Source organism: Kryptolebias marmoratus, linkage group LG8 (assembly GCF_001649575.2).
Source record: "Kryptolebias marmoratus isolate JLee-2015 linkage group LG8, ASM164957v2, whole genome shotgun sequence".
Classification (NCBI taxonomy): Eukaryota; Metazoa; Chordata; class Actinopteri; order Cyprinodontiformes; family Rivulidae; genus Kryptolebias; species Kryptolebias marmoratus.
The window spans coordinates 24,926,772-24,947,446 of NC_051437.1; the positions used below are offsets into that span (position 1 = coordinate 24,926,772).

General features: G+C 41.3%; 2 protein-coding genes across 4 annotated transcripts in view; one reads left to right on the top strand and one right to left on the bottom strand.

Moving 5' to 3' along the window:
* ptpn11b (protein tyrosine phosphatase non-receptor type 11b) overlaps positions 1 to 11,956 on the top strand; it is a 42,751-nt gene extending 30,795 nt beyond the window's left edge. For all 3 annotated transcript variants that reach the window (XM_017411409.3, XM_017411410.3, XM_017411412.3), the window contains exons 10-16: positions 1,347 to 1,478; positions 1,741 to 1,895; positions 5,320 to 5,387; positions 5,462 to 5,613; positions 6,390 to 6,490; positions 6,574 to 6,704; positions 8,610 to 11,956. In XM_017411409.3, the coding sequence (XP_017266898.1) occupies positions 1,347 to 1,478; positions 1,741 to 1,895; positions 5,320 to 5,387; positions 5,462 to 5,613; positions 6,390 to 6,490; positions 6,574 to 6,661 (696 nt within the window). In that variant the 3' untranslated portion in view covers positions 6,662 to 6,704; positions 8,610 to 11,956. The remainder of the gene's footprint in view (positions 1 to 1,346; positions 1,479 to 1,740; positions 1,896 to 5,319; positions 5,388 to 5,461; positions 5,614 to 6,389; positions 6,491 to 6,573; positions 6,705 to 8,609) is intronic.
* A 106-nt stretch (positions 11,957 to 12,062) lies between these two features.
* On the bottom strand, positions 12,063 to 18,824 carry LOC108233020 (RING finger protein 223). Its single transcript, XM_017411182.2, has 2 exons — positions 18,331 to 18,824; positions 12,063 to 14,695 (listed from the first exon to the last, which is right to left on the bottom strand). Exon 2 carries the CDS (start codon positions 14,565 to 14,567, stop codon positions 13,863 to 13,865), a length of 705 nt encoding a protein of 234 aa, XP_017266671.1. The 5' UTR covers positions 14,568 to 14,695; positions 18,331 to 18,824; the 3' UTR covers positions 12,063 to 13,862.
* Positions 18,825 to 20,675: the final 1,851 nt, after the last annotated feature.

The window sequence follows — 20,675 nt, forward strand, 5'->3', positions numbered from 1 at the left end:
TAAGAAAGCCAGCAGATTGTGTTGAATCTTCACTTTGTCGCAGTCTCCCATCCTGAGCAGCAGGTTGGTGAAAGTGGGAAGAAATGACACCCTTTTAACAGAAAGAAAACTCCAGCAGAACCAGAACCGGGCTCAGGACGGGCGGCTATCTGCCTTGAGAGGACAGGAGTGAGACACAAACACAAAATGACTGGTCCAGTTGTAGTTTCTATTGGAAGAAAGACCAAAAAAAAGGATCAAGGTCAAAATTTTTACTCAAACAGGCAGAGTGCTTTTTATATTAATTATAAATTAAAAATGAAAACCCCAAGTTATTCCCAATGGCGGCATCTTGCAAGGAACCTAATGAGAAATGAATAGTATAATATTCAGTAAATCTTTCTAAGTTTAAAAAGATGCTATAATTGCAGATTAGTTATCATTAATTTATTCTGTCTGCTAACGTTAGCTCAGCCATAAAGCACTCTGAACAGAACAAAATGAACATTTAGTTTTAATGAAGGCATCACAAACCCTGTGATCAGGACCGTAAGAAGTGTTGTCTGTCATCCATCTTGGTTGCAGTCTGGTTTTGGAGTGGAGCTCGCAGATAATAAAAATTAGTCTTTCTGTATGTGCAAACATTTCAGCAATAACAGGAAAAGTTTGTACATTTACTTAATCTGTTTGTGCTTAGGCATTAAAAAATTCACCCTGAAATATTAGAACAATCTGAAAATTTGAGTGTGGAATTTAAAACTGTAAAATGGGAAGAAACCCTGAGTAGAAATGGTCCGTGCTTAGGCTTAGATCGTTGCTGCTCTGTTTCAGTGGCTAAGTGCTTCAAAATCATTTTAGGTGCAACATCTTTCAGACTGAATGTTTCAGTGCCTCACAGCCACACCTTGTTCATTTAAAGTTAGATTTTATGAAAGTAGCCAAAGCCAGCTTGTTAGCAGGCTTAATTGTTTTCACCTAATGTAATGTTTTTTATATTTAGTTGATACATTTGCTTGTACAAAGATATTGACCTGAAAATGTGAGAAAGTCAAGTTCCAGTTAATTCAATTAAATCTTAGCTGAACCAAATAGTCTAAATGTTGTTGTTGTTTTGTAATTTCAGATGAAAGTCATTTTTGGATAGCACTAGCTGATTCTGGGAGGAGGAGGTGGTTTCTGTATCAGTAGTAGAGATAATGGTTTGTACACATGTTTCAGTGGTGGGGGTGGATAGGAACCCAGCAAGCAGGGGGATAATATGACAGATAAGCTGATTGAAAAGCTGCTTGAGACGAGCTCGTTCTCCAGACTAATACTCACCATCCTCCCTCTGTCTTTCTCTCTTTCTGGTTTTTCTTGTCATTCAGAACAAATGTGTTCGTTACTGGCCAGACCTCCACTCCACTAAGGAGTTTGAAAAGGTGCTGGTGAGGAATGTGGAAGAGCGACCAGCTCAGGACTACATCCTGAGGAAGCTGGAGGTCACACGTCTGGACCGGGTATGAAAGGTTCTGCTCTCCCTTTGAGCTGATTTACTGACCAGACACACAGGAGGACTGGGTGGATCCTGAACAAACCCATAAGCAATTTAGAGATTTGAGTTACCACACTCATTTTAATCATTTAATTTGTCTAATTTTTTACTGTGTTAATTTGGAGTTATCTCTGTTTTATTCCTTAATGTTTGTTATAGTTTACACAGATAAAAAGATACTTGGACTATGTTTTTCATCTTCATCTCATGATCTTTTTTCACTGTAGAAGGAGCCTCTGAGGTACATCTGGCACTTTCAGTACCTGAGCTGGCCGGACCACGGGGTGCCTAATGAGCCCGGTGGGGTCCTCTGGTTCCTGGAGGAGGTCAACCGCACACAGAGCACCATTAAAGACACTGGACCCATTGTTGTCCACTGCAGGTACAGCAAAGATGGACGATGAAATGTTATGTTATCACTATGAAAAAGCAAAATCTAAAAACAAAGTGTGCAACCGACACTATTTTGCCCAAAGTATTCACTCGCTTCCCTTCACACGCATATGGGTTTGAGTGACATCCTATACTTAATCCGTTGGGTTTAATCTGATGTTGGCCCACCCTTTGCAGCTATAACAGCTTCAACTCTCCTGGGAAGGCTTTCCACAGGTTCAGGAGTGTTTATGGGAATTTTTGACCATTCTTCCATAAACTCATCTGTGATGTCAGATACTGATGTTGCACAGAAGGCCTGGCTCACAGTCTCTGCTCTAATTCATCCTAAAGGTCTTCTGTCAGGTTCTTCCACATCCATGCCTTTATGGACCTTGCTTTGTACACTGGTCCTGTTGGAACAGGAAGTGGCTATCCCTAAACTGTTCCCATAAAGTTGGGAGCAGGAAATTGTCCAAAATGTCTAGGTTTTTATGAAGCATTAAAAGTTCCTTTCACTGAAACTAAGCGGCCGAGCCCAACTCCTGAAAAACACCCCCTCGCCATCATATTATCACCACCAAACTTTACACTTGGCTCAGTGCAGACAGACGAGTGCCGTTCTCCTGGAAACAGCCAAACCCAGACTGGTCTATCAAATCGTCAGACAGGAAAGCTTTTGTCCCTACAGAGGACATGTTCCACTGCTCTAGAGTCCAGTGGCTGCGTGCTTTACTCTTCTGCATCCAACGCTTTGCTCGTGGTGATGGAAGGCTTGGATGCAGCTGCTCGGCCATGGAAACCCATTCCATGAAGCTCTGTGTAGAGAGCTTCATGGAATGGGTTTCCATTCCAAGAACACACCGTTCTTGAGCTGATCTGTAGATCTGCAGCTGTTGACTCTGCAGAACATTGGTGACCTCTGTGCTCTATGAGCCTCAGCATCCTCTGAGCCCGCCCTGTGATGAGCTGCTGTCATTCCCAATCGCTTCCACTTTGTTATAATACCACTAACAGTTGAGTGTGAAATATTTAGCAGTGAGGAAATTTCATGACTGGTCTTATTGGTCTTATTACACAGTTGGCATCCTATCATGGTACCACACTGGAACTCACTGAGCTCCTGAGAGCGACCTATTCTTTCACAAATGATTGTAGAAGCAGTCTGCATGCCTGGGTGTTTGATTTTATACACCTGTGGCCATGGAAGTGATTGGAACACCTGAATTCAAGGATTTGGATCTGTGAGTGAATACGTTTGGCAATGGTGTATTTAACTGAGTCATTTTGATGGCACAAAGAAGAACCTAACAAGTGTTGCTAAGGTTAAAAACACATTTTCTGCCAGCCTTCCCTTTAAAACCACACACCTTGAGGCAACATTTCCATAATACAATTTTAAATCATCTTACACTGAAGAGACTCAGAAAGTCATGTAAAAATGTGGTGAGGCATAAATAAGAGCCTACAGGGTAGAAAATCCTTCCTTGGTGTTAATAACTGAAAATAGATGCAGGTAGGAAGCAGGAGAGATTCTACAAACTGAGAAATCAAGCAGGTAATTCTATGGTCAGGGAAGATGATGTTTAACTAAAGTTCCTAAGGACTCTGAAGAAGTTGGGGAAAATTTTGTTTCTTAAGCTGCAGCACTTCATCGATCAGGCCTGATTGATGGAGCTGAATGAAGCAAAACTAGATCCGTCAAAAAGAAAACACCTACTGCTGCGTACAGAAAAACCCTTAAAGATAAACTGCAGGCCGATTGTTGGTTTAATCCACAAACACTTTACAGCTTTAAGATGAAGTGGATTCAGATCATAAAGTTTATGGTTCCTCTTCGAAGCTCCATCCTTCTGGGCATCTTTTGAAATACCCGTCCAATTCCATGGCACAAAAATCTGCTTGTAAGGAGGAGACAAAGTGTCCAGCTTAAAGTGAGATTTGTCCAAGAAACTGTCAGTACTTCTACAAAACAATTTATGTTTGAATATTTGTTGGGAATAAGATTTCAGGGATTTTAATACACTTAAAAATGTTCTGACTCCTTTTTTTCTTTTTAGAAATGATGAGAGCAGTATATGTTAGGTTTAATAAAAAGAGAGAATTGAATCATAGCTGTATTGAATGAAGATTAACAATTTTAATCATTTTAGGATGAAATCAGTCATAAATATAAAGATCCAATTCACAGCTGAAATTCTATTTCAGTGAAATCTTTAAATCACAGTTTTATGTGTTTAGTTTTTTGTTCAATAAAAAGTTATCTAACCAATTGTAACATCTAATTATTTTACCTGTGATGTTTTTTAGGACTCAGCACTGAATTTTGACTCTTAAGTTTGTTTTCAATTTGAAACTTCATAATAATATTTTCTGAACTGTTCTGTGAGGTAAAACCCACCACTGCTTGGTTTTCTTTTTTCTTCATGTTGAGTCGGTTTCCAATCAGATTATTTTACATTAGTCGGATGATCTAAAATGCTTAAACTGGCCACCGGGGTGTGCTAAAAATAAGATCCAGGTTTGACCCTGATGTCGACCAAAGTAAAACCAATGTAATGAATAAGTGAATAATGTAAATGTTCACTGTGAGTCCTCCAACTTAGCAAAGCTGTCTAGAAATAAATGTTTTTTATTCATAAAACTGTCCTTGTTTTTCTCTTTTAAAGACAAAACAGCAACTTCTGAACTATAATACCTCAGATTTAGTTTTAATTTGAATATTTATCTTTTTTAAAACTAGTTCCAAACATACAACCAGATGTCTGTCTTTATTTTTTACTTTTTGTTTGCCCACTATCCACAAACCCATGCAATCTGACTAAACAGATCAGACTCCTTACCTTCCCTTATCATCACCTGCTGACTGCTTCATTCATGTTTCATTGTGAGTTCAACAATGTTCTCCTTCATCTAACTGCATTTTATATGTGATACATGAGCAAATTATTCAAAAATCTAAATCTAACGTTGCCATAAGTGTATATATAAGTACAGTAACCTAAACTGTCAGCACTTTATTTTATAGCATGGTTATTAAAATGCAGCGTTAAGAACAGATGTGTTTGACTTTCCTCTGTGTGTCTGAGACAAATGTGTGACCAGGAGCCTGCAAGTCATTAACTTCCAGCTCATTTGCATTTTGTTTGCAATTAAGGAAACGACTGCATCCAAAATACAACAAATGTCACCAAAGATTTCATTAAAAAGTACAGCATGGAAACACATGTGGCGGATAAATCACAAAAAAGTAGCTTTTTTATTACGCATCTAAAAAACAAATTTGCTGTTATTTCTGTCATCATACAGATTTTTAGAAAGTTCTTTATAGCTGAATAAAATGTAATATTTTTATTTTCTTTCAGCTGAATGTTGATGCAAAGTTTCCCCGCTCGCAGCTCCAGTTAATTTCTGACCCTCTGTTGTCTCTTCAGTGCAGGCATCGGCAGAACCGGCACCATTATCGTCATCGACATCCTCATTGACATTATTAGCAGACAAGGTGAGAAATCTGAGAGGTGAAGGTCCGGTTCTCTCTCCGGCATCTCTATTTATTTCTGGATTTGTGTGGTTTAGGTCTCGACTGTGACATTGACATCCCAAAGACCATCCAGATGGTACGGCAGCAGAGATCGGGCATGGTCCAAACAGAGGCCCAGTATAAGTTTATCTACATGGCGGTGCAGCAGTACATAGACACGGCTCAGAAGAGACTGGAAGAAGAGCAGGTAAACTGATTGACTGCAATCATGCCAGAGTTTTAAAATAAGATCATGTGAAGACGATGAGGGGCGGAGTTATAGTCGTTTTGATCAGATATATTGTGAGTACTTGATCTGTTAAGGCCTTTCCAGGCTTCATAAGAAGTCATGAAATCGGCAGTCATTCATGTGGTTGTGTGACGAAAACTGCGTCATTTTGTTCTCGTAGCAGCTTTGTGACACAAGGCCCAGGTCAAACCGTTTCTCACAGGGGGTTTGCGCCAATTATTGTGTGATTGGTCAGAAAAGCCGGTGAGCTTTAATGGAGTCATTTTGCTTCTTCTGCTCCACTGAGAATCAGCTGGAGGCTGTTAGAAAATACAGCCGTCTTTACAACTTTTCCAGCAAAACTAAGAAACCTATGAGCTTAAAAAGACCGCGAGGAGACACAGGCGGCTCTCTGTGGCTCTTATTGTCTCAGTCGGTTAAATAAACACATCTGATCGGGGTGAGGGAAGCAAAAATCTGTACAAGGACAGGAGAGTTGAGGAAACTGGTGCAAAGAAACCCGTTTTAACGTTGTAGGAGAAGGAAAGAGCTTCCTGGGAGTTCTGATCCGTTCTGATCGCAACCACTTGACCACGAACTGACTTCTTATGAAGTATGATGGAGCCTTTAGAGCTCAAAGCACTTCCAGTTACTACCACACCAGGTTTTATCTTGCATTTACTGTAGAGCAGATAAAAAAGATCAGCCAGTCAGATGTCTGTGTTTAATATTAGCTGATTTTGTCTTTTTTTCAGAGGAATAAGATGAAGGAGAGAGAATACTCCAACATCAAATATCCCCAGATGACCAACTCAAGGTCCAAACACAGTATGGCCTCCTCCCGCTCCTCTTCTGTGTAAGTACGACACACGAGCCAAAACATAAAAAGATGTCTTTTTTTTTTACTGGTGAATATTTTCCTTTTTTGTGTTGTTGTAGAATGACAAACGATGATTCTTCAAGTGTGTACGAGAATATAAACTTCAAAACCCCTCAGACGTCTTTTAGCAGCAACACCAGGAGGTAAAACTGTCGCTGTGGACGTCCGCTTCTCTCTTCTCTGCCTCTCTGTAAGTCTTTTCTTTAAAACGATGAAATGTTTTGGTATTTTTCTGCCGTTAAAAAAGGGGGGTTTTCTAAGCTTGCGGAAAACATTTTTATTGTTGAACTATTTGAATTGGTTGCATTAGAGTGACAGTTGTAAAGGAAAACATTATAATACCTGTTATTTGCACAAGTAAATATAGCTTCAGTGGAAAAACTAAGAACTTATGATGTGTCAGAAAAACATAACTTTTCCCTGAAGGAGATTTTCCGCTGATGACGAGCCTCTGAGTTTCTTCCACTGAGTCAAATAGATTTTATTTTTCCGAGCAAATAACAGGTTTATGGTTTATTTTCAAGTTTAAATTGATAAGACAGCCGTGAGGGGCTGAAAGAATATTAAAGAAAAACTGAGCTTCAAAAAACAAAGAGATGGGATTTAGTTTATGACTAGAATCAGCCACAGTTTGTACTATGTTGTTTTTTTCCTAATATCTAATATCAAGTAGAATGAACATGATTGAGTCACAGATTTGATGCTTGTTTATTACGAGCGAATGGGTTTCAAAGGCTGTGGGAAAGGAATGATGGATATTCTAATAAGTGCAATGATTTATAATTGTTTTGTTGTGTTTATAGTTAAAGCTCAGACTCGTTTGTATCCCTGTGGTCCAAATATCTGGGTTCAGGACTGAACTTGAGCAATTTAATCAGCTGAAACAACTCTATCAGAGAGGACCTGGATATGACTCATTATTCTGACTTTATAGGTCAATTTGGCCTCTGTGTGGATTTTAACTGGAATTTCTAACAACGTGCTGAAGTTTTACTGACGGTTCTGCTAAATGTAAAGTGGGTCACACCTGGCTCTTTTTTTATTAATAGAATTATTTTTTCACTCTGGCACATCCTGGTAGTACCTGTGTGGTCACGTCAGCTCAGTAGGAGGTCCTACAACCAGGATCAGGATGGATTGTGTTCACACCACCAAACCTATGGATAAAAAGGGGTCCAGGTGGTCTGAATGATGATGTTTTCAGTGTATATTGGTGCCGTTCACACCTGCATGTAGCGCCGTCCTGTCGCTCGACCAGAATTGAACAAGTCTGAACGGGGTCTCTGTTCACTCTGTAATGGAGGACTGCAGAGAGGAAGTAATGAAGCTAGGATTAATTTATAAGAATAAACAAAAACTATATAAATAAAATGTGAAAAAGCAACAGAGTGTTTTGTGGGATTCAAAGGAAAATCCAGACTTAGCCGTGGATTCCTCTGGGAGCAGCTGCATCGTCTGAACTGACGGTTTCAGAAGTATCACTCTCCTCCATTCTGCTAAAAATATGAGGCCTTGGCTATTTTTGATGGAAGTATGTCAAGCTGAGGAGGGCAGCTGGGCTCTCAGGAAGCCAGAGACAGAGCGCCAAAAAGAAGTCTGTCAGTTTTCAAAATAAAAGCCCGGGTATTGCATCAGAACACCAACATCCTGGACTGGGGTCAAGAGGTCACCGGCCCACTTCGTGACCTCATCCTGCAGGATTATAAATAACCACTCATCAGTTTTATTAATGGTGTTGGCTCTAAGACATTAGAAACACAAAAATTAGGTCAGCATGTTTAAACTGTTCACTTTAATATTTGGGTTTATTTGTTTTCATGTGAAGACTCTTGTATAAAACATTGTACATGATCGAGATCTTTGATAATCTAGTGTTATCAGAGTGCCGGAATTTAGTTCAGAGGGTCATAAATTCTCTCTGTCCTCATTCATCACCTGTCAGCAGGTTCATTCATGCTGCAGGAAACTGTTAGGAGAAGGCTCCTCTATGCTAATAGTGTTTTTAGCGCCGTATCATTAAATTGCAGGACTTTGTTGTCCATCATTCAAAGTGGCAGCACACATTAATTTCACCTGTCTGTTTTTCTGCGTGCAGCTTTCTGCAGAGGTGCGTCTGAAAAAGCCCTTTGAGGGTTGGTGGTGGTGCGGGTGGGGGGGAGTGTGGCGCTCGAAACTCCACTCCACCTCAGTGGACCCTGGCTTGGCCCGAAGGTGGTGAGGCGCCCCGTCTCCTGCTGCTGAACCTCTCAGTCTGGAGTCTGACCTTCTGTAAAATAGAGGAATCTGCAGCATGATGCCCCCCCTCCCCTCCCCACCTCCTCCAAGACTCTCGCTCAGCCAGTTTAAGTGCCTTGCGACAGGAAGTGTCTGTAATCTAGCCTGCGGTTTCATCTCTACTTTTGTTTCTTCACGAGCCCTGGGAGCTCCGGCTCACCTGACAAATCCTCCCTTCCTCTGGGGGGGTGCGGAGACCGAGCCTGGATTCTGCCCCCTCCTGGACTTAACCGAGCTGCACAGGACCACGGAGAAGGTCAAAGCTGTTCATCAACTTGTTGCCAGAAATCACTCTGCTGGTTATCCTTCTTTTCAGTCTTTGCCAGCTGTCATTTGAACTCGAACTTCAGACTGTTTTTGCTGCGCCTCGTCCCTCCAGCTGTGGCGGTTATTACTGCGGCTGCAGAGTGATGACAGGGGCGGTGATGTAACCTCCTACAGGGTCCTGAGGCTCAGGAAGGGCGAGCAAGCCCTGTCTTCTTACTCTTTGTCAAAAAAAAAAATTAATTTTGTGTGTAAAAGTGAACTATTTAGTTTAGTTTTTTGTTTTTTTTAAGAGATGTGACTGTTATAAAAAGTTAGCTGTATGTAATCCCCCCCTTCTGTTGTAAATGCAGGTTCTCTTGTTCCTTGACGTAACTGGAGATCAGCAAACAAATGTTAATATCAGACAAAGAGAACCTGAGTAAATACAAACTGCAGTTTTTAAAAGATGATTTCATTTATTAGGGGGAAAAAGAGCTATCCAAACCAACCTGATCCTCTGTGAGGAAGTAACTGCTCCTAAAACCGATGAACTGCTTGTTGCCCCCCTTGCAGCAACAACCTTCATCAGTAACAGGTAACGAGTCTTTCACTCAGCTGAGGAACTTTGCTGCTGCAGAACTGAGCTCGAGCATGGCCGGACGTTCTCCACCATGGTTTTTACAGCAAGACGGCCCCAGACCATCACACTACCTCCACCATGTTTGACTGTTGGTGTGATGTTCTTTTTGTGAAATGTGGTGTAACGAGAAGCGCGCCTTCATACATTTTCCTCATGAATCTGTAGAATTATCAGGATGTTTCTGGTGAATGTCAGACAGTCCTCGTTGTTTTTGCTCAGCAGTCGTTTTTGCCTCAAAACTCTCCTATGGAAGCCATTTTTTTTTCCCTTTGTCTCCTATTGTTATCTCATGAACTCTGACCTTAACTGAGTTGAGTGATGCCTGCAGAGCTTTAGATGATGGTGGATGATTTAACAAGATTCATCAAGAGGAGCAGTTACTTCCTCACAGAGGACCAGCTTTTCCCTCCTAATAAATGAATTCATAATTTGAAAACTGCAGTTCGTTTTTACTCAGGTTCTCTTTGTCTGGTATTAAAACCTGTTTGCCGTTTTAAAACATTTAAGTGTGACAAAAAAAAGCTAACTCAGAGAAAACCTGGTGGCTCTAACAGGTGGTTAAAGGAAGGAATGTTTCTGTCCTGTTATCTGGTCTCCAAAGGTCCCACGGAGAACAAAATAATTCAGTTTTTCCCCAATATTTTATCATTTTATTGTGCATAATCTTGGTATTATGGTTGTGTAACATGATTATAAAATTATGTTTATTTAAATATATCCAGTATATTTATAAAGCTGCATTATGATTGATGAGATCATGTTTAAGCACACCTACTGAAGCAGGAAACCAAGCACCAAATTTTATTTACACTTTAAGTTATTTAAATGTATCTGACTCCAGAGTTCTTGGAAAGGAATGCTGAACGGACCGCGGGAATCGGAAAAGGCTCACCATCATCGTCTGTATTCGACTCGCTGTCCTCACTGAGCCGCAGGTCTGACGTGGTTCAGCATCTGTCAGACGAGATTGTCACCAGAAGACGGGGGGGGGGGTAAGGCGTGGGGGGATTACAGTGCCCAGATGGCCATCTGCCCGAGATTAAAGAATAGATTTGTCTCCAAAAAGTAATTTAGAAGATGGCTGTAATCCAGGTTTGACGGTAGCAGGGTGAGGACGATGACGTCGTCCGTGTGATGAGTCAGACTGTTGCCTATTTTTAGCCTCAGAATCGGCACCAAAATAACCTGCTTTAAACCAAACACGGCCCAGCCACAACACCTAAACCAGATCCGCTTTTTCCTGGCGGGTGCTTGGAAAACTGGCCCTCGTTTGGCTCTCACTGATATGTACCACCAACACCCCCACAGCCCCGGAGAACTCAACTGAGAACCCGGTTCACGAGCGGAGAACCCAGAGCGTGGTCTGCTTGCCTCCTGGTAGCAGGAATCCCAGGACCGCTGAAGACGTCCCGTTTCCACGCCCCAACAGGATCCGTCAGAGGGTTTTAAATTTGTGGCAAACCCGGAGCGAGTTGGTAAAACTCCAGGGTTGTAACCCTTAATAGGAACATTTCAAAGTAATGTTTTCCTTCAGATTAAAAGCCCAGCTCAGAAGCATTTATAGGTATTTGTGTTCAGACTCTTTCCAGGTGAAGGACATACCTTTTTATTTATCTTTAATTGGACTCTTCCTGCGTGGGTGGACTAGAATCCATATAAAATACAACTTAATACCGCCGAGCTAAAGATGCTGAAATAATTCAATTAAACTTTATTTGATACTGTTGAATGTAACCTGCAGCAGCCATATCTGACTGTGAGGCAACATGGTTCTTTTTTATGTTTGTTTTGAGGCTTTACCTGGTATAGATTTTTGCTCTCTTATTTTATTGTGAATAAAAGCTCTGATTTCTGACCTGAATGCCACTGCTGGACGCCTGCTGTTAAAATGCTGCACTACTTGATGTTCTTCAGTTTCATTTGAACATTAAGACCGTTTCTTTTCAGTTTTCCTTTTTTTCCTTTGGTGAATGGGAAATGATTTGTGGATTGTTTTCCCCCCGTTTCTGATCATTCATTGTGGGTCATTTTGTCATGTGTGGCTCTGTCTCTGAGGCTCGGTTGTTTGTAACCCGGTGGAACATCAGTACTTGAAAGTGTGAAAGTGCAGAACCTTTCGCCTCAGGCTGCGTGGATGTCCGTTAGCTGTTGACGTGTTTCTGACTGTGCTTTAGATTTCTGCTGTTGAGGTATTTTTCTTTGATTGTCTCCTTTTAAACTGATTTATTCCTTCTTGTAATTTCACTGTTGATGGGTGTTGATGAGTAAATCCTGAACCTGCAGCCGGAACGTTTATTTCTGCCGGTTCTCTTACGTTTACTTGAACGTGCCGAAGTGGTTTGGGTTCCCTCTCCCTGCTGGTTGCAGTAGTGATTTTTCAAAGTGCTCCATTGTTGTCCACTTTCATCTTCTTCTTGCACTGACTCCACCCAGACGCCTTTTATTTGTTTGTTTTTGTTTGTTTGTTTTTTTGGAAACATCTGCTGATGCAATGAGTTGCCAGAAATGGATAATCATCAAATAGATGAATAAAGATTTATGATGGCACATTGAAAAGCTCCACACAGTTTGGTGTTGTTTAAGAACTTGGGTTTGGAAATGACAGCGCCTGAAAGAAATCCAACCTGGAGACTTCCTGCGTCTCTGATTGTTTTGCCTCCAGCTGAAAGAGAAATCAGGCAGTTATGAACTTTGTTCTACTTTTCTTTTTTTTTTTTTTTTACAGCGGTTATCTTTCGAATGAGTAGAAATTGCTCTACCCACAGAAAATAACAAGCACTTGGCTAAAATCAGTACAGAAAAGCACATTTTAGGAAACTGGCTCAACCAGGGTAACTGCTGTGGATTAACCTGCAAAAAGTTTGTGTTTTACGTTCCAAATCAAGAAAAGAACACCATTAAGATGATTATTTTAACTAAAGCTCTTAGGTTGTTTTTTTTTGTTGTTTTTTTACCAGGATATGCCTTAAAATGAACAAGCTTCCCATTTGAAACGGTTCAGTTTAAGGTAGCAGAGAAAAACAAACATTTGGCAAAAAGAAGGGTTTCTCTTTAAGAAGACTTCCTTGTTAACAAGTCGTTTGGAGCTGTGTTTGCTTTCATCTTGGTTTAATATTTAACCGTGTTTCCTGGCAGCGCAAATGGCCTTTAAAGGAAGTTCTACGTTTATGGCCGCTTCTACATAAAAGCCCAAATTTAAAGTAAATCTTGTCAAGTGCATGTAATAGGTGAGCAAATTTGGAAATCCCGCAGCTTAACTTTTCCTCTTTGTGACGCACCAAGACCAGGAATTAATAAATCTGACTTCCTGCCCAGGCGGAGGAAAGGTTGACTCTTATAGTTCCAGGTTAAAGATTGATGTCGGGAGGAAATAAAAACTGAACAGCACCCGGTTCGTTTTACAGCTCCTGTATAAACCTGGAGTTTATGTGAAAACAGAACTTCAGAAGTTATTTTGTGAAGAGTTTACTAAACCTGCTCCTCCGCTTACAAGCAGCAGTCTTCAGATTCAGTCTTGTTAGTTTTGACATGATTTGTGTTAATACTTTACTTTCAGTCACACTTTTGTAAACAAGGACATATAAAACCCACACACACACAATCAAAGGTACAGTGCACAATGTTTTCAGTTGGCACACTTGAATCACGATCATCCCCTCATGTGATGAACCTTTGCAGTCACCTGGGGATGATTTAAAAAAAAAAAAAAAAACAAAGTTCACATTTTGGTCCGGTCACAGTAAATGTCACAAAGCTCCTCTGTTTGGTTTGAACACAATGGCAACTTTCTGCATCATCGCTAAATGTTTAGTAGACATTTGCAATAAATCGCCGACCTGCAGCTCAGGTCATCGGACCTGTTCATCTGCATCATCTGATCTATTTTCAAAACATTTTTTTGGATTGAGCTGTAATGTTTTCACTGTCTCTTAACTTCCTTTTTCCTGTTGGATGTAAATTACATTTGTGGCAATTTCGAACTGTTATTGGATGCTTTTTAAAGATAAAATCATCTTTGTGACACTATGGTTTGGCAGAGAAGAGCCAGGTGGTCAAAAATGTAGCTTTAAAGTAAGTACTTTAAATAAAAAAGGAGTTTTGTCATTTGTGGTTGGAACAATCAGGTGCTCTAATCCAAAGAGCAGATATGGAGTCTTTCTGTACATCGTCACTGAAGTCCTGATAGTTTTATCTTTTCGGGCCAGGCCTGCTGATGAAGGGAGTGAAAGTTGTGGTGATTTGCTGTTGATCCTTCGTGCAGTGCAGGTTTCCGGTGCTGAAGACGCACTGCAGCGGCCACAGCACGACCACGATGAGCAGCACCATGAGCACGAAGAAGAGGATCATCCTCTTCCAGTCTGACAGTCTGCCCAGCAGGCCTGAAGTCCTGGGCCTGGTCTGGACCGGAGTGTCTGCCGACTTGCTGGCCCCGATGTCGATGCAGACGCAGAAGGCCGTGGGGCTGTCGGGGGCGCCAGCCGCGGCGTCCTGTCTGGAGCTCTTGTAGCACAGCTTCTCCCCCTCCAGCCACACCGGCTCCTCCTTCTGCTGGTGGCTGGGCAGCTTGCAGAGGACCTCCCGGCTGGTGGCCAAGGCTGGGGGTCCCTCCACGGGCAACATGGTGGGGTGGCGGCAGAAGGGGCAGGAGAGGCGCGCGCTGCCACCCATGTCATCCTGGTCGGACAACGAGACTGCCATGAGGCGGGAAAGGCACTCCAGGCAGAAGGTGTGAGTGCACTCCAGCAGCTTGGGGGTTTTGAAGACGTTGTCGTAGGTGTTGTAGCAGATGGAGCACTCCGGCTGGCTGGCCACGGAGATCTTCTTTTGCACCTCTCCTGGCACCTCCTGAGGGGGGATTTGCGTGTACCAAATCTGCTGAGTGTCTTGCTCCATCTTCAGAAACTTCAACCTTCCTCCCTTTTGTCCAGACTTCCCGTCGGCTGCCTGTTCTTCTTCTTTTGTTTGTTTTTGTTTTGATTATTTTTCTTTTGTCCTTCTTGGTCAGTTATTTCCTGGATTATCTAAAGAGAAGGAGTAAAAAGTAGAGATTAGTTAACATCGTTGTTGTTGATATATAAAAATTGTTCTCCTTTTCCAAACCCCCCTTTTTCCCCATTCATCCCCAGCTGTAATCCTAACAAGTCAATCGGAGCAGATTATATCCGAGCCATCTGAATGTTTGAACTCCGAACTATTTTTACCCTTCAGCGTCAGTGCGCACAAGACATCACAAAGCTGATGAGATTATGATCTGCCAGGTGAGTAATTCAGTTACAGGAGCAATTCAAAATGGGTCAGATGGGTTGAGTAATCTTCTGGATTTACTCAACCGACAAGACGGAAACAAACAAGTCAGTAAAATGACAGAAGAGGACAAAGACAACCATTAATCCACGCCTGTAAAGTGGGCAGTTCAGTTCTGCCTGTACACCTGGGTACAATGTCCTTAAAAGTTTAATAATCCAGGAAACCTTTCAGTCAAAACAAGAAATTAAAGCCAAAGCTCCCATAAACACCACCTTAAATTATAGACAGGTTTGGCTCTGTAATCAGATTTTTATTATGAATAAAAGTTTTTTATAACTCGTTTAGTACAAACATCTGCTAATGTTCTCCAAATTCAATATTACTGAAAGTTTTTGTGCCTGAGCAAGTTGCTACCGGTCTCACTAATTGTTTAAAATATTGATCTTTTATTTCTGACTGGACTTTAGGAAACTTCTGCTGTTCATTTTCTTTCTGTTTTCATTTTTTGCAGGTTGTTAGCAGCAGCGAATGCCAGAGCAGCAACCATCAAACTAACCTGTGGCTAAATAAGTATTTGTTGGGGTTTCTAAAATAGTTTTCCACAAAAACTTAACCTAATAAACTCATAAGTGAACTAACATGACTTTACATATTGATGCTCATGCTGTAAGGAGCAGCAGTCTTTTTGCAAGACTGAAAATTGTCTCAATCTTTTTTTTAGGTGCCGTTTTTAAACGAAGGCTTGCAGCCACACCGGCCAGCGTGATGTCCTGTGTCCTCCTCCTTGATCTGCTGATATAAGGTGGTTGTAGGTGAGTGCTTTTCTGCTGACGCCTGTTCCCGTCTGAGAACACTTCCTGTGAATTTTTGATCTTTTCAGTTTCTGTTCTAACCGGCAGACTTGAATACCTTTAAAAAGAACAGACCTTAAGGACAGCTGAGGGTTAATTTAGTGTCTTTGAGTCATGTTTTAGGATGAAAATGGGATTGCTGGAGTTGAGTGTGGTATTAGAAGTGAGTGATGTGTGTGTTTGTGTTTGTGGATAAAAGCTGTCAGAGTCCAGGTGTTCTCCTCCCGGAGCCTTCAGGCTGGTTTTTACCTCACTTCTCCTGTTTACACAAAGTCCCCACTTGTTCTCCGTCTAATCGCTCCATCTACCCTTGACATTCCTGCATTACCAGCGTCTGTCCTCATCCCTGCTGAATTTAATCAGGCTTCTCGAGGATTAGGACAGATTTTTTCCCCCCTGTGTAATTATAATGGCACCTTTATTAGTATCGAGACTCCTTTAATCGTCGCTTTTGACGCCTTTTTCTCCCCCTTTTCCCCTCGTACTGATATTCAATTACAGGGTGTGGTCTTTTTTTTTCCTGGAGTGATGAAGCAGAAACTCAGTCTGCTTCCTGAATTATTTCCCTTGCCATAAGGAGCTGATGTTAAGTGTCATACTAACAATGCTGACGACTTTACCTGTGTCTAAAGTAACCGAAATAAATCTATGAAGCACAAAACATCAAATATTTACAGAACTGTGGAAGTCGCTTTTAAAAATGACTAGACAAATAAGATCAATAAACACCAGAAATATTAATCATACATGTGTTAACTGGCTAATATTCCTCGCGCCATAACTCAGAAAAGTTTAATTTTCATAAACAGAAGACCTGAATTTCAATTTTAAAGGAACTAGCAGCCGACTAACATTAAATAAACAAATTAAATTAAATAATAGAAGTCCAGCTTTGGGCACTTTGGCACATATAATCCATGTGGATTAAAGCTTTGGTCTAATGAGGAATTATCACATTAGTGCAAATAAAAGCATTGATACTGAGTTTAAACGGCTCGGGTTTCCACCTCCAGTCACTTAGTAACAAATTTAAATTCTTTGTTAAAGTTTTACAGTTTTCATTCTGCTGCCCGTTCAGAAGGAACGTCACCACGTTATCAACATTCCTTTCTAAATATATTTCCAAAATAAAACGCCCCTTTGGTCATGATTTCACCCTCTCGTTTGGGTTCTTACTGTTTTGAAAGTTGGCTTTTAGTATTTTCCAGGTTTCTAGACTTTGTTCCTTTGCTAGAAATAAATGTTTCAAACAGAAAAATGCTTTCAGATTTATGGACATAAAGTACTGTGCAAAAGTTTTAAACCAGACCTATTTTTTTTTATACTTTGCTTTCAAAAACTTGTCTCGTTGAAAGAACAAAAATAAAAAGGAGTGACCTTTTTAAAGCCACAATTATTGTTTCGATTGTAAGACACATCGTGAACGTAACAAACCTTAAATACGTGCTGTAGAAGTCCAACTTATTTGTCATATCTTGCATATGATGGACGCTAACATTAAAGCTATTTCTCTCAGTCTGAAGCCGATGTTGTGTTGAAGAACACCTGATCATAAAATCTATACAAGAACAGGAAACATTTTTTTCCCCTTGTGTGTACAGTTCACTGAACATAAAGTTAATATTTGCAGTTTGATGTCAAAAAGAGTCAAACTGATGAAGAAATGAGGAAACTTTAGTCTGGATGTTTTAAAACGAAGGAGCAGGACTCGTGTCCTGTTGAATAAAGTTTCTTATTTTGAGAAAAAATTGTAAACAAGAATGAGTAGCTGCGTTTATGATTAACTAGGCGCTTTTTAACGGCTTTTAGTCGTGAGTTTTAGGCTCATATATTCTCCAGCAGGGTTAAATATGAACTCTGACTGAATATTTGAAGTTCTGAAAGGAAAAACCTGAACCTGTGGCTCGGTCTCCTTATTACCTCGGTCCAGGGTTCTGCTTCGACCCTGATCTTTTGATCCCTGATATTATCAGTACTGCTTGTTTTTCTCATCCCTCCCACTGACCTGGATCAGGCCTCATTTGGGTGAAAGTCAAATTAGAGAAGTTTTTCTTTTTTTTTTTTAATTTAAGCTTTACTCATGTAAAGTAGTAGCTCAGCTTCTTTTGTGATAGGTTCAACTGTGTGTGTGTGTGTGTCCTGCCCAACTGTCATCCACGATGCTGCACTACCTGTTCTCAGCTTCCAAAGTAAATGAAACTCGATCTACCTGCTGTTTGAAGCGAGGGGGCAGGGGGCCTGCAGAGACGGTTCAACTGAATCTGAAGCCGGTCGAGGCAAACAGACGTGTGTGTGTGTGTGCGCACAGGAAAACACAAACAAACAAAGCAGTAAGCAAGAAGCTCAAGAAGCCTAATCAGTGCTACTAGTTTGTAGAAATGAATCTGACTGGATGGAGCAGAGTTTAGTCTTCACTAACTCAGCAGTTCAGAAGGAAAAGCTGGATGTTTTTGGCTCCTAAAAGAGATCACACGTGTAAACAAGGCCTCACAGCAGAGCTACAGTGAGCCTCAAACTGCTGTTTTAAAAAGCATGAACACTGCAAAGGTTTAGTTTACCTGTGGAAAAACGATGAAGACGTCAGCTGATCGTCTCCTGATCTTCCTCGGCCCGGCGAGGATCACTCCCTCTCCGCTCCACGAGGCATTTTTACAGAGCCCAAACCCCAGCTGGGAGTTTCAACTGTGCCTCTGCTCAGGATCAGGTCCACCTTCCTGCTTTGATACTCGGCTGGAGTTTTGAGTGTGTCGAAGTGTGTGTGTGTGTGAGAGAGAGAAAGTGGGTGTGTGTTCTGAGGCTGGGTGAAAGTCGGTGTAGGAGCTGGATCCTCCTTTCTCGGCGTCTGTTGGCCGTTGCCACCTGCCCTGATCTGTCGGCTCCCTCTTTTAGCTCTTTATGCAAACAGAAAGTCTCTGCCTTGAGGTGAGGCGGAGGGGGAGGAAGAACCCTCAGGAGTAAGGAGGGTAATACACATTCTTGTCCTCTCAACACCCCTCCCAGTCTCTCTTTATGTTGCTACCTACTTTTACGGCTTTTCCTCCCTCGAACACTTATAACATGAAATTACGCCACACCTTAAGCACCTGTGTGCAAACAAACCTCCCCCCTCAGGTCCAGAAGGGGGGAGACGTTGTGTAAAATGTAAAAGAAACAGAATGTAATGATTTGTAAAACTCACAAACCTGTAGTTTATTCACACTAAGGAACATCAAATGTTGGAACTTTTTGGAAAACAAAAAGTCGGGGCCATGTTTTACTCTAGGAAGAATCTAACGACAGTCCGTTCTTATCTGATGGAGGATTCCAGCTGTATACCAGTCCCCGGGTCGTCTTTGCTGGATTTTTCGCTGAATGGGAACATTTATTGTTCTGGGACATTTAAGTAAAGTTCTGCAGTAATGGTGCCTTTCCTGATGTGTAAACTGCTCATGTCAGAGGCACTAATGGCACCCCCATAGCATCAGAGAGGCTGTGCCCTGATAACAGGCTGGATGGTTCCTCTCCTCTGTGGTTTGGACCCGTCTGACCTCAGATCAGTTCTCCTCTTTGGGCCAGAGAAGACAGCAGCGTTTCTGGATGGTGTTCATATCTGGCTTCTTCTCTGCCTGATAGAGCTTTAAGCAGCGTCTGTGGACGGCACAGTGGGTTGTGTTTACAGACAATGATCCGTGGAAGTGTTCCTGAGCAGAACAGAACCAGAACCTGGTTTTAATGCAGAAGATCACCAACATCCAGTATTGACTTTCAGCCTTTTGTCCTCTGAGCTCAGAGAGTTCTGCAGATTCTTGACATATTTGAATGATATTATGAACTGTAGCTGATGGAATATTTAGTCTTCCCATTTCTCCATGAAGGAACATTATTCTGAAACTGTGGAAAACTGTCTAAACAGAGTGGGACAGTCTGGTGAACCTCTGCCCATCTTTACTTCTGGGAGCTTCTCTAAAATCTTCTTTATAACCTCTCCTCTTACTGACCTGTTGCCAATTTACCTAATTAGTTACAAAATGTCCCTTTAGCTGGTTTTTATTGGTACCACTTAGTTTTACAGCCTTTTGTTGCTCCTGTTTCAACATTTTTGATGTGTTGCTGCCATCAAATTAAAAGCAAGCTTCGTTATAAAAAAGGGTCATTTTTTTTTTTCTTTTAGCGACTGCTACGTTCACTATGTTCCATTTTGAATAAAATATGGGTTTATGAGAGTTACAAATCAGTCCATTCTGCTTGTTTTTACATTTTACACACCGTCCGAACCTCTTCGGAACAGGAGTCGTGATAAATCCTTCAAACTAAAGGTGCGTTCGTTTTCGTGGGAATTCTGAGAGGAGTTTTGTTCTTTTCCCAGAACAACTAAACGCAGACTGACTGAGAAATCCATTGTGCCGTTCAACTCAAAAGACATCCTCGAGTTTTGCATGAGTCCCTTAGTTTAAGATGTAGACGACATGCAAAGGATTAATTTCCATGCAGTGAGTGATAAGGTAACAGGTGCTGATCCAGGACCAGCTTCTCACTGGAGCTCCACTTGTTCCTCGCCTCTGCCAGTCTTCAGTTACCTGTCAATATTACACGTCTTTCTGTTTACTTTAAGCGAACTTCTAACTCTTCCTTTAAGAGCAGAGAAGTAAGAAAAACAAGAAGAGTGAGAAAAGTTTACCTTCAGAGAAGGAGATCACCATTAAGCCCAGAAAAACTTCAAAAAGTCAGAAAAAATTAGCATTTCAAAGACTTTCAGAGTCATTCATTTAATATTTAATTCAGGAAGAAAAAACTGGCACAATAATGAGGCTCCTGCTAATTAAGATTAATTGAAAACTGTGTGTTTGAGGTTTTTATTTGGTTGCACATTTTATTTTATGATAATGACTAATAGCTGTGGGCCATTAGGAGCAGCAACAGCTGC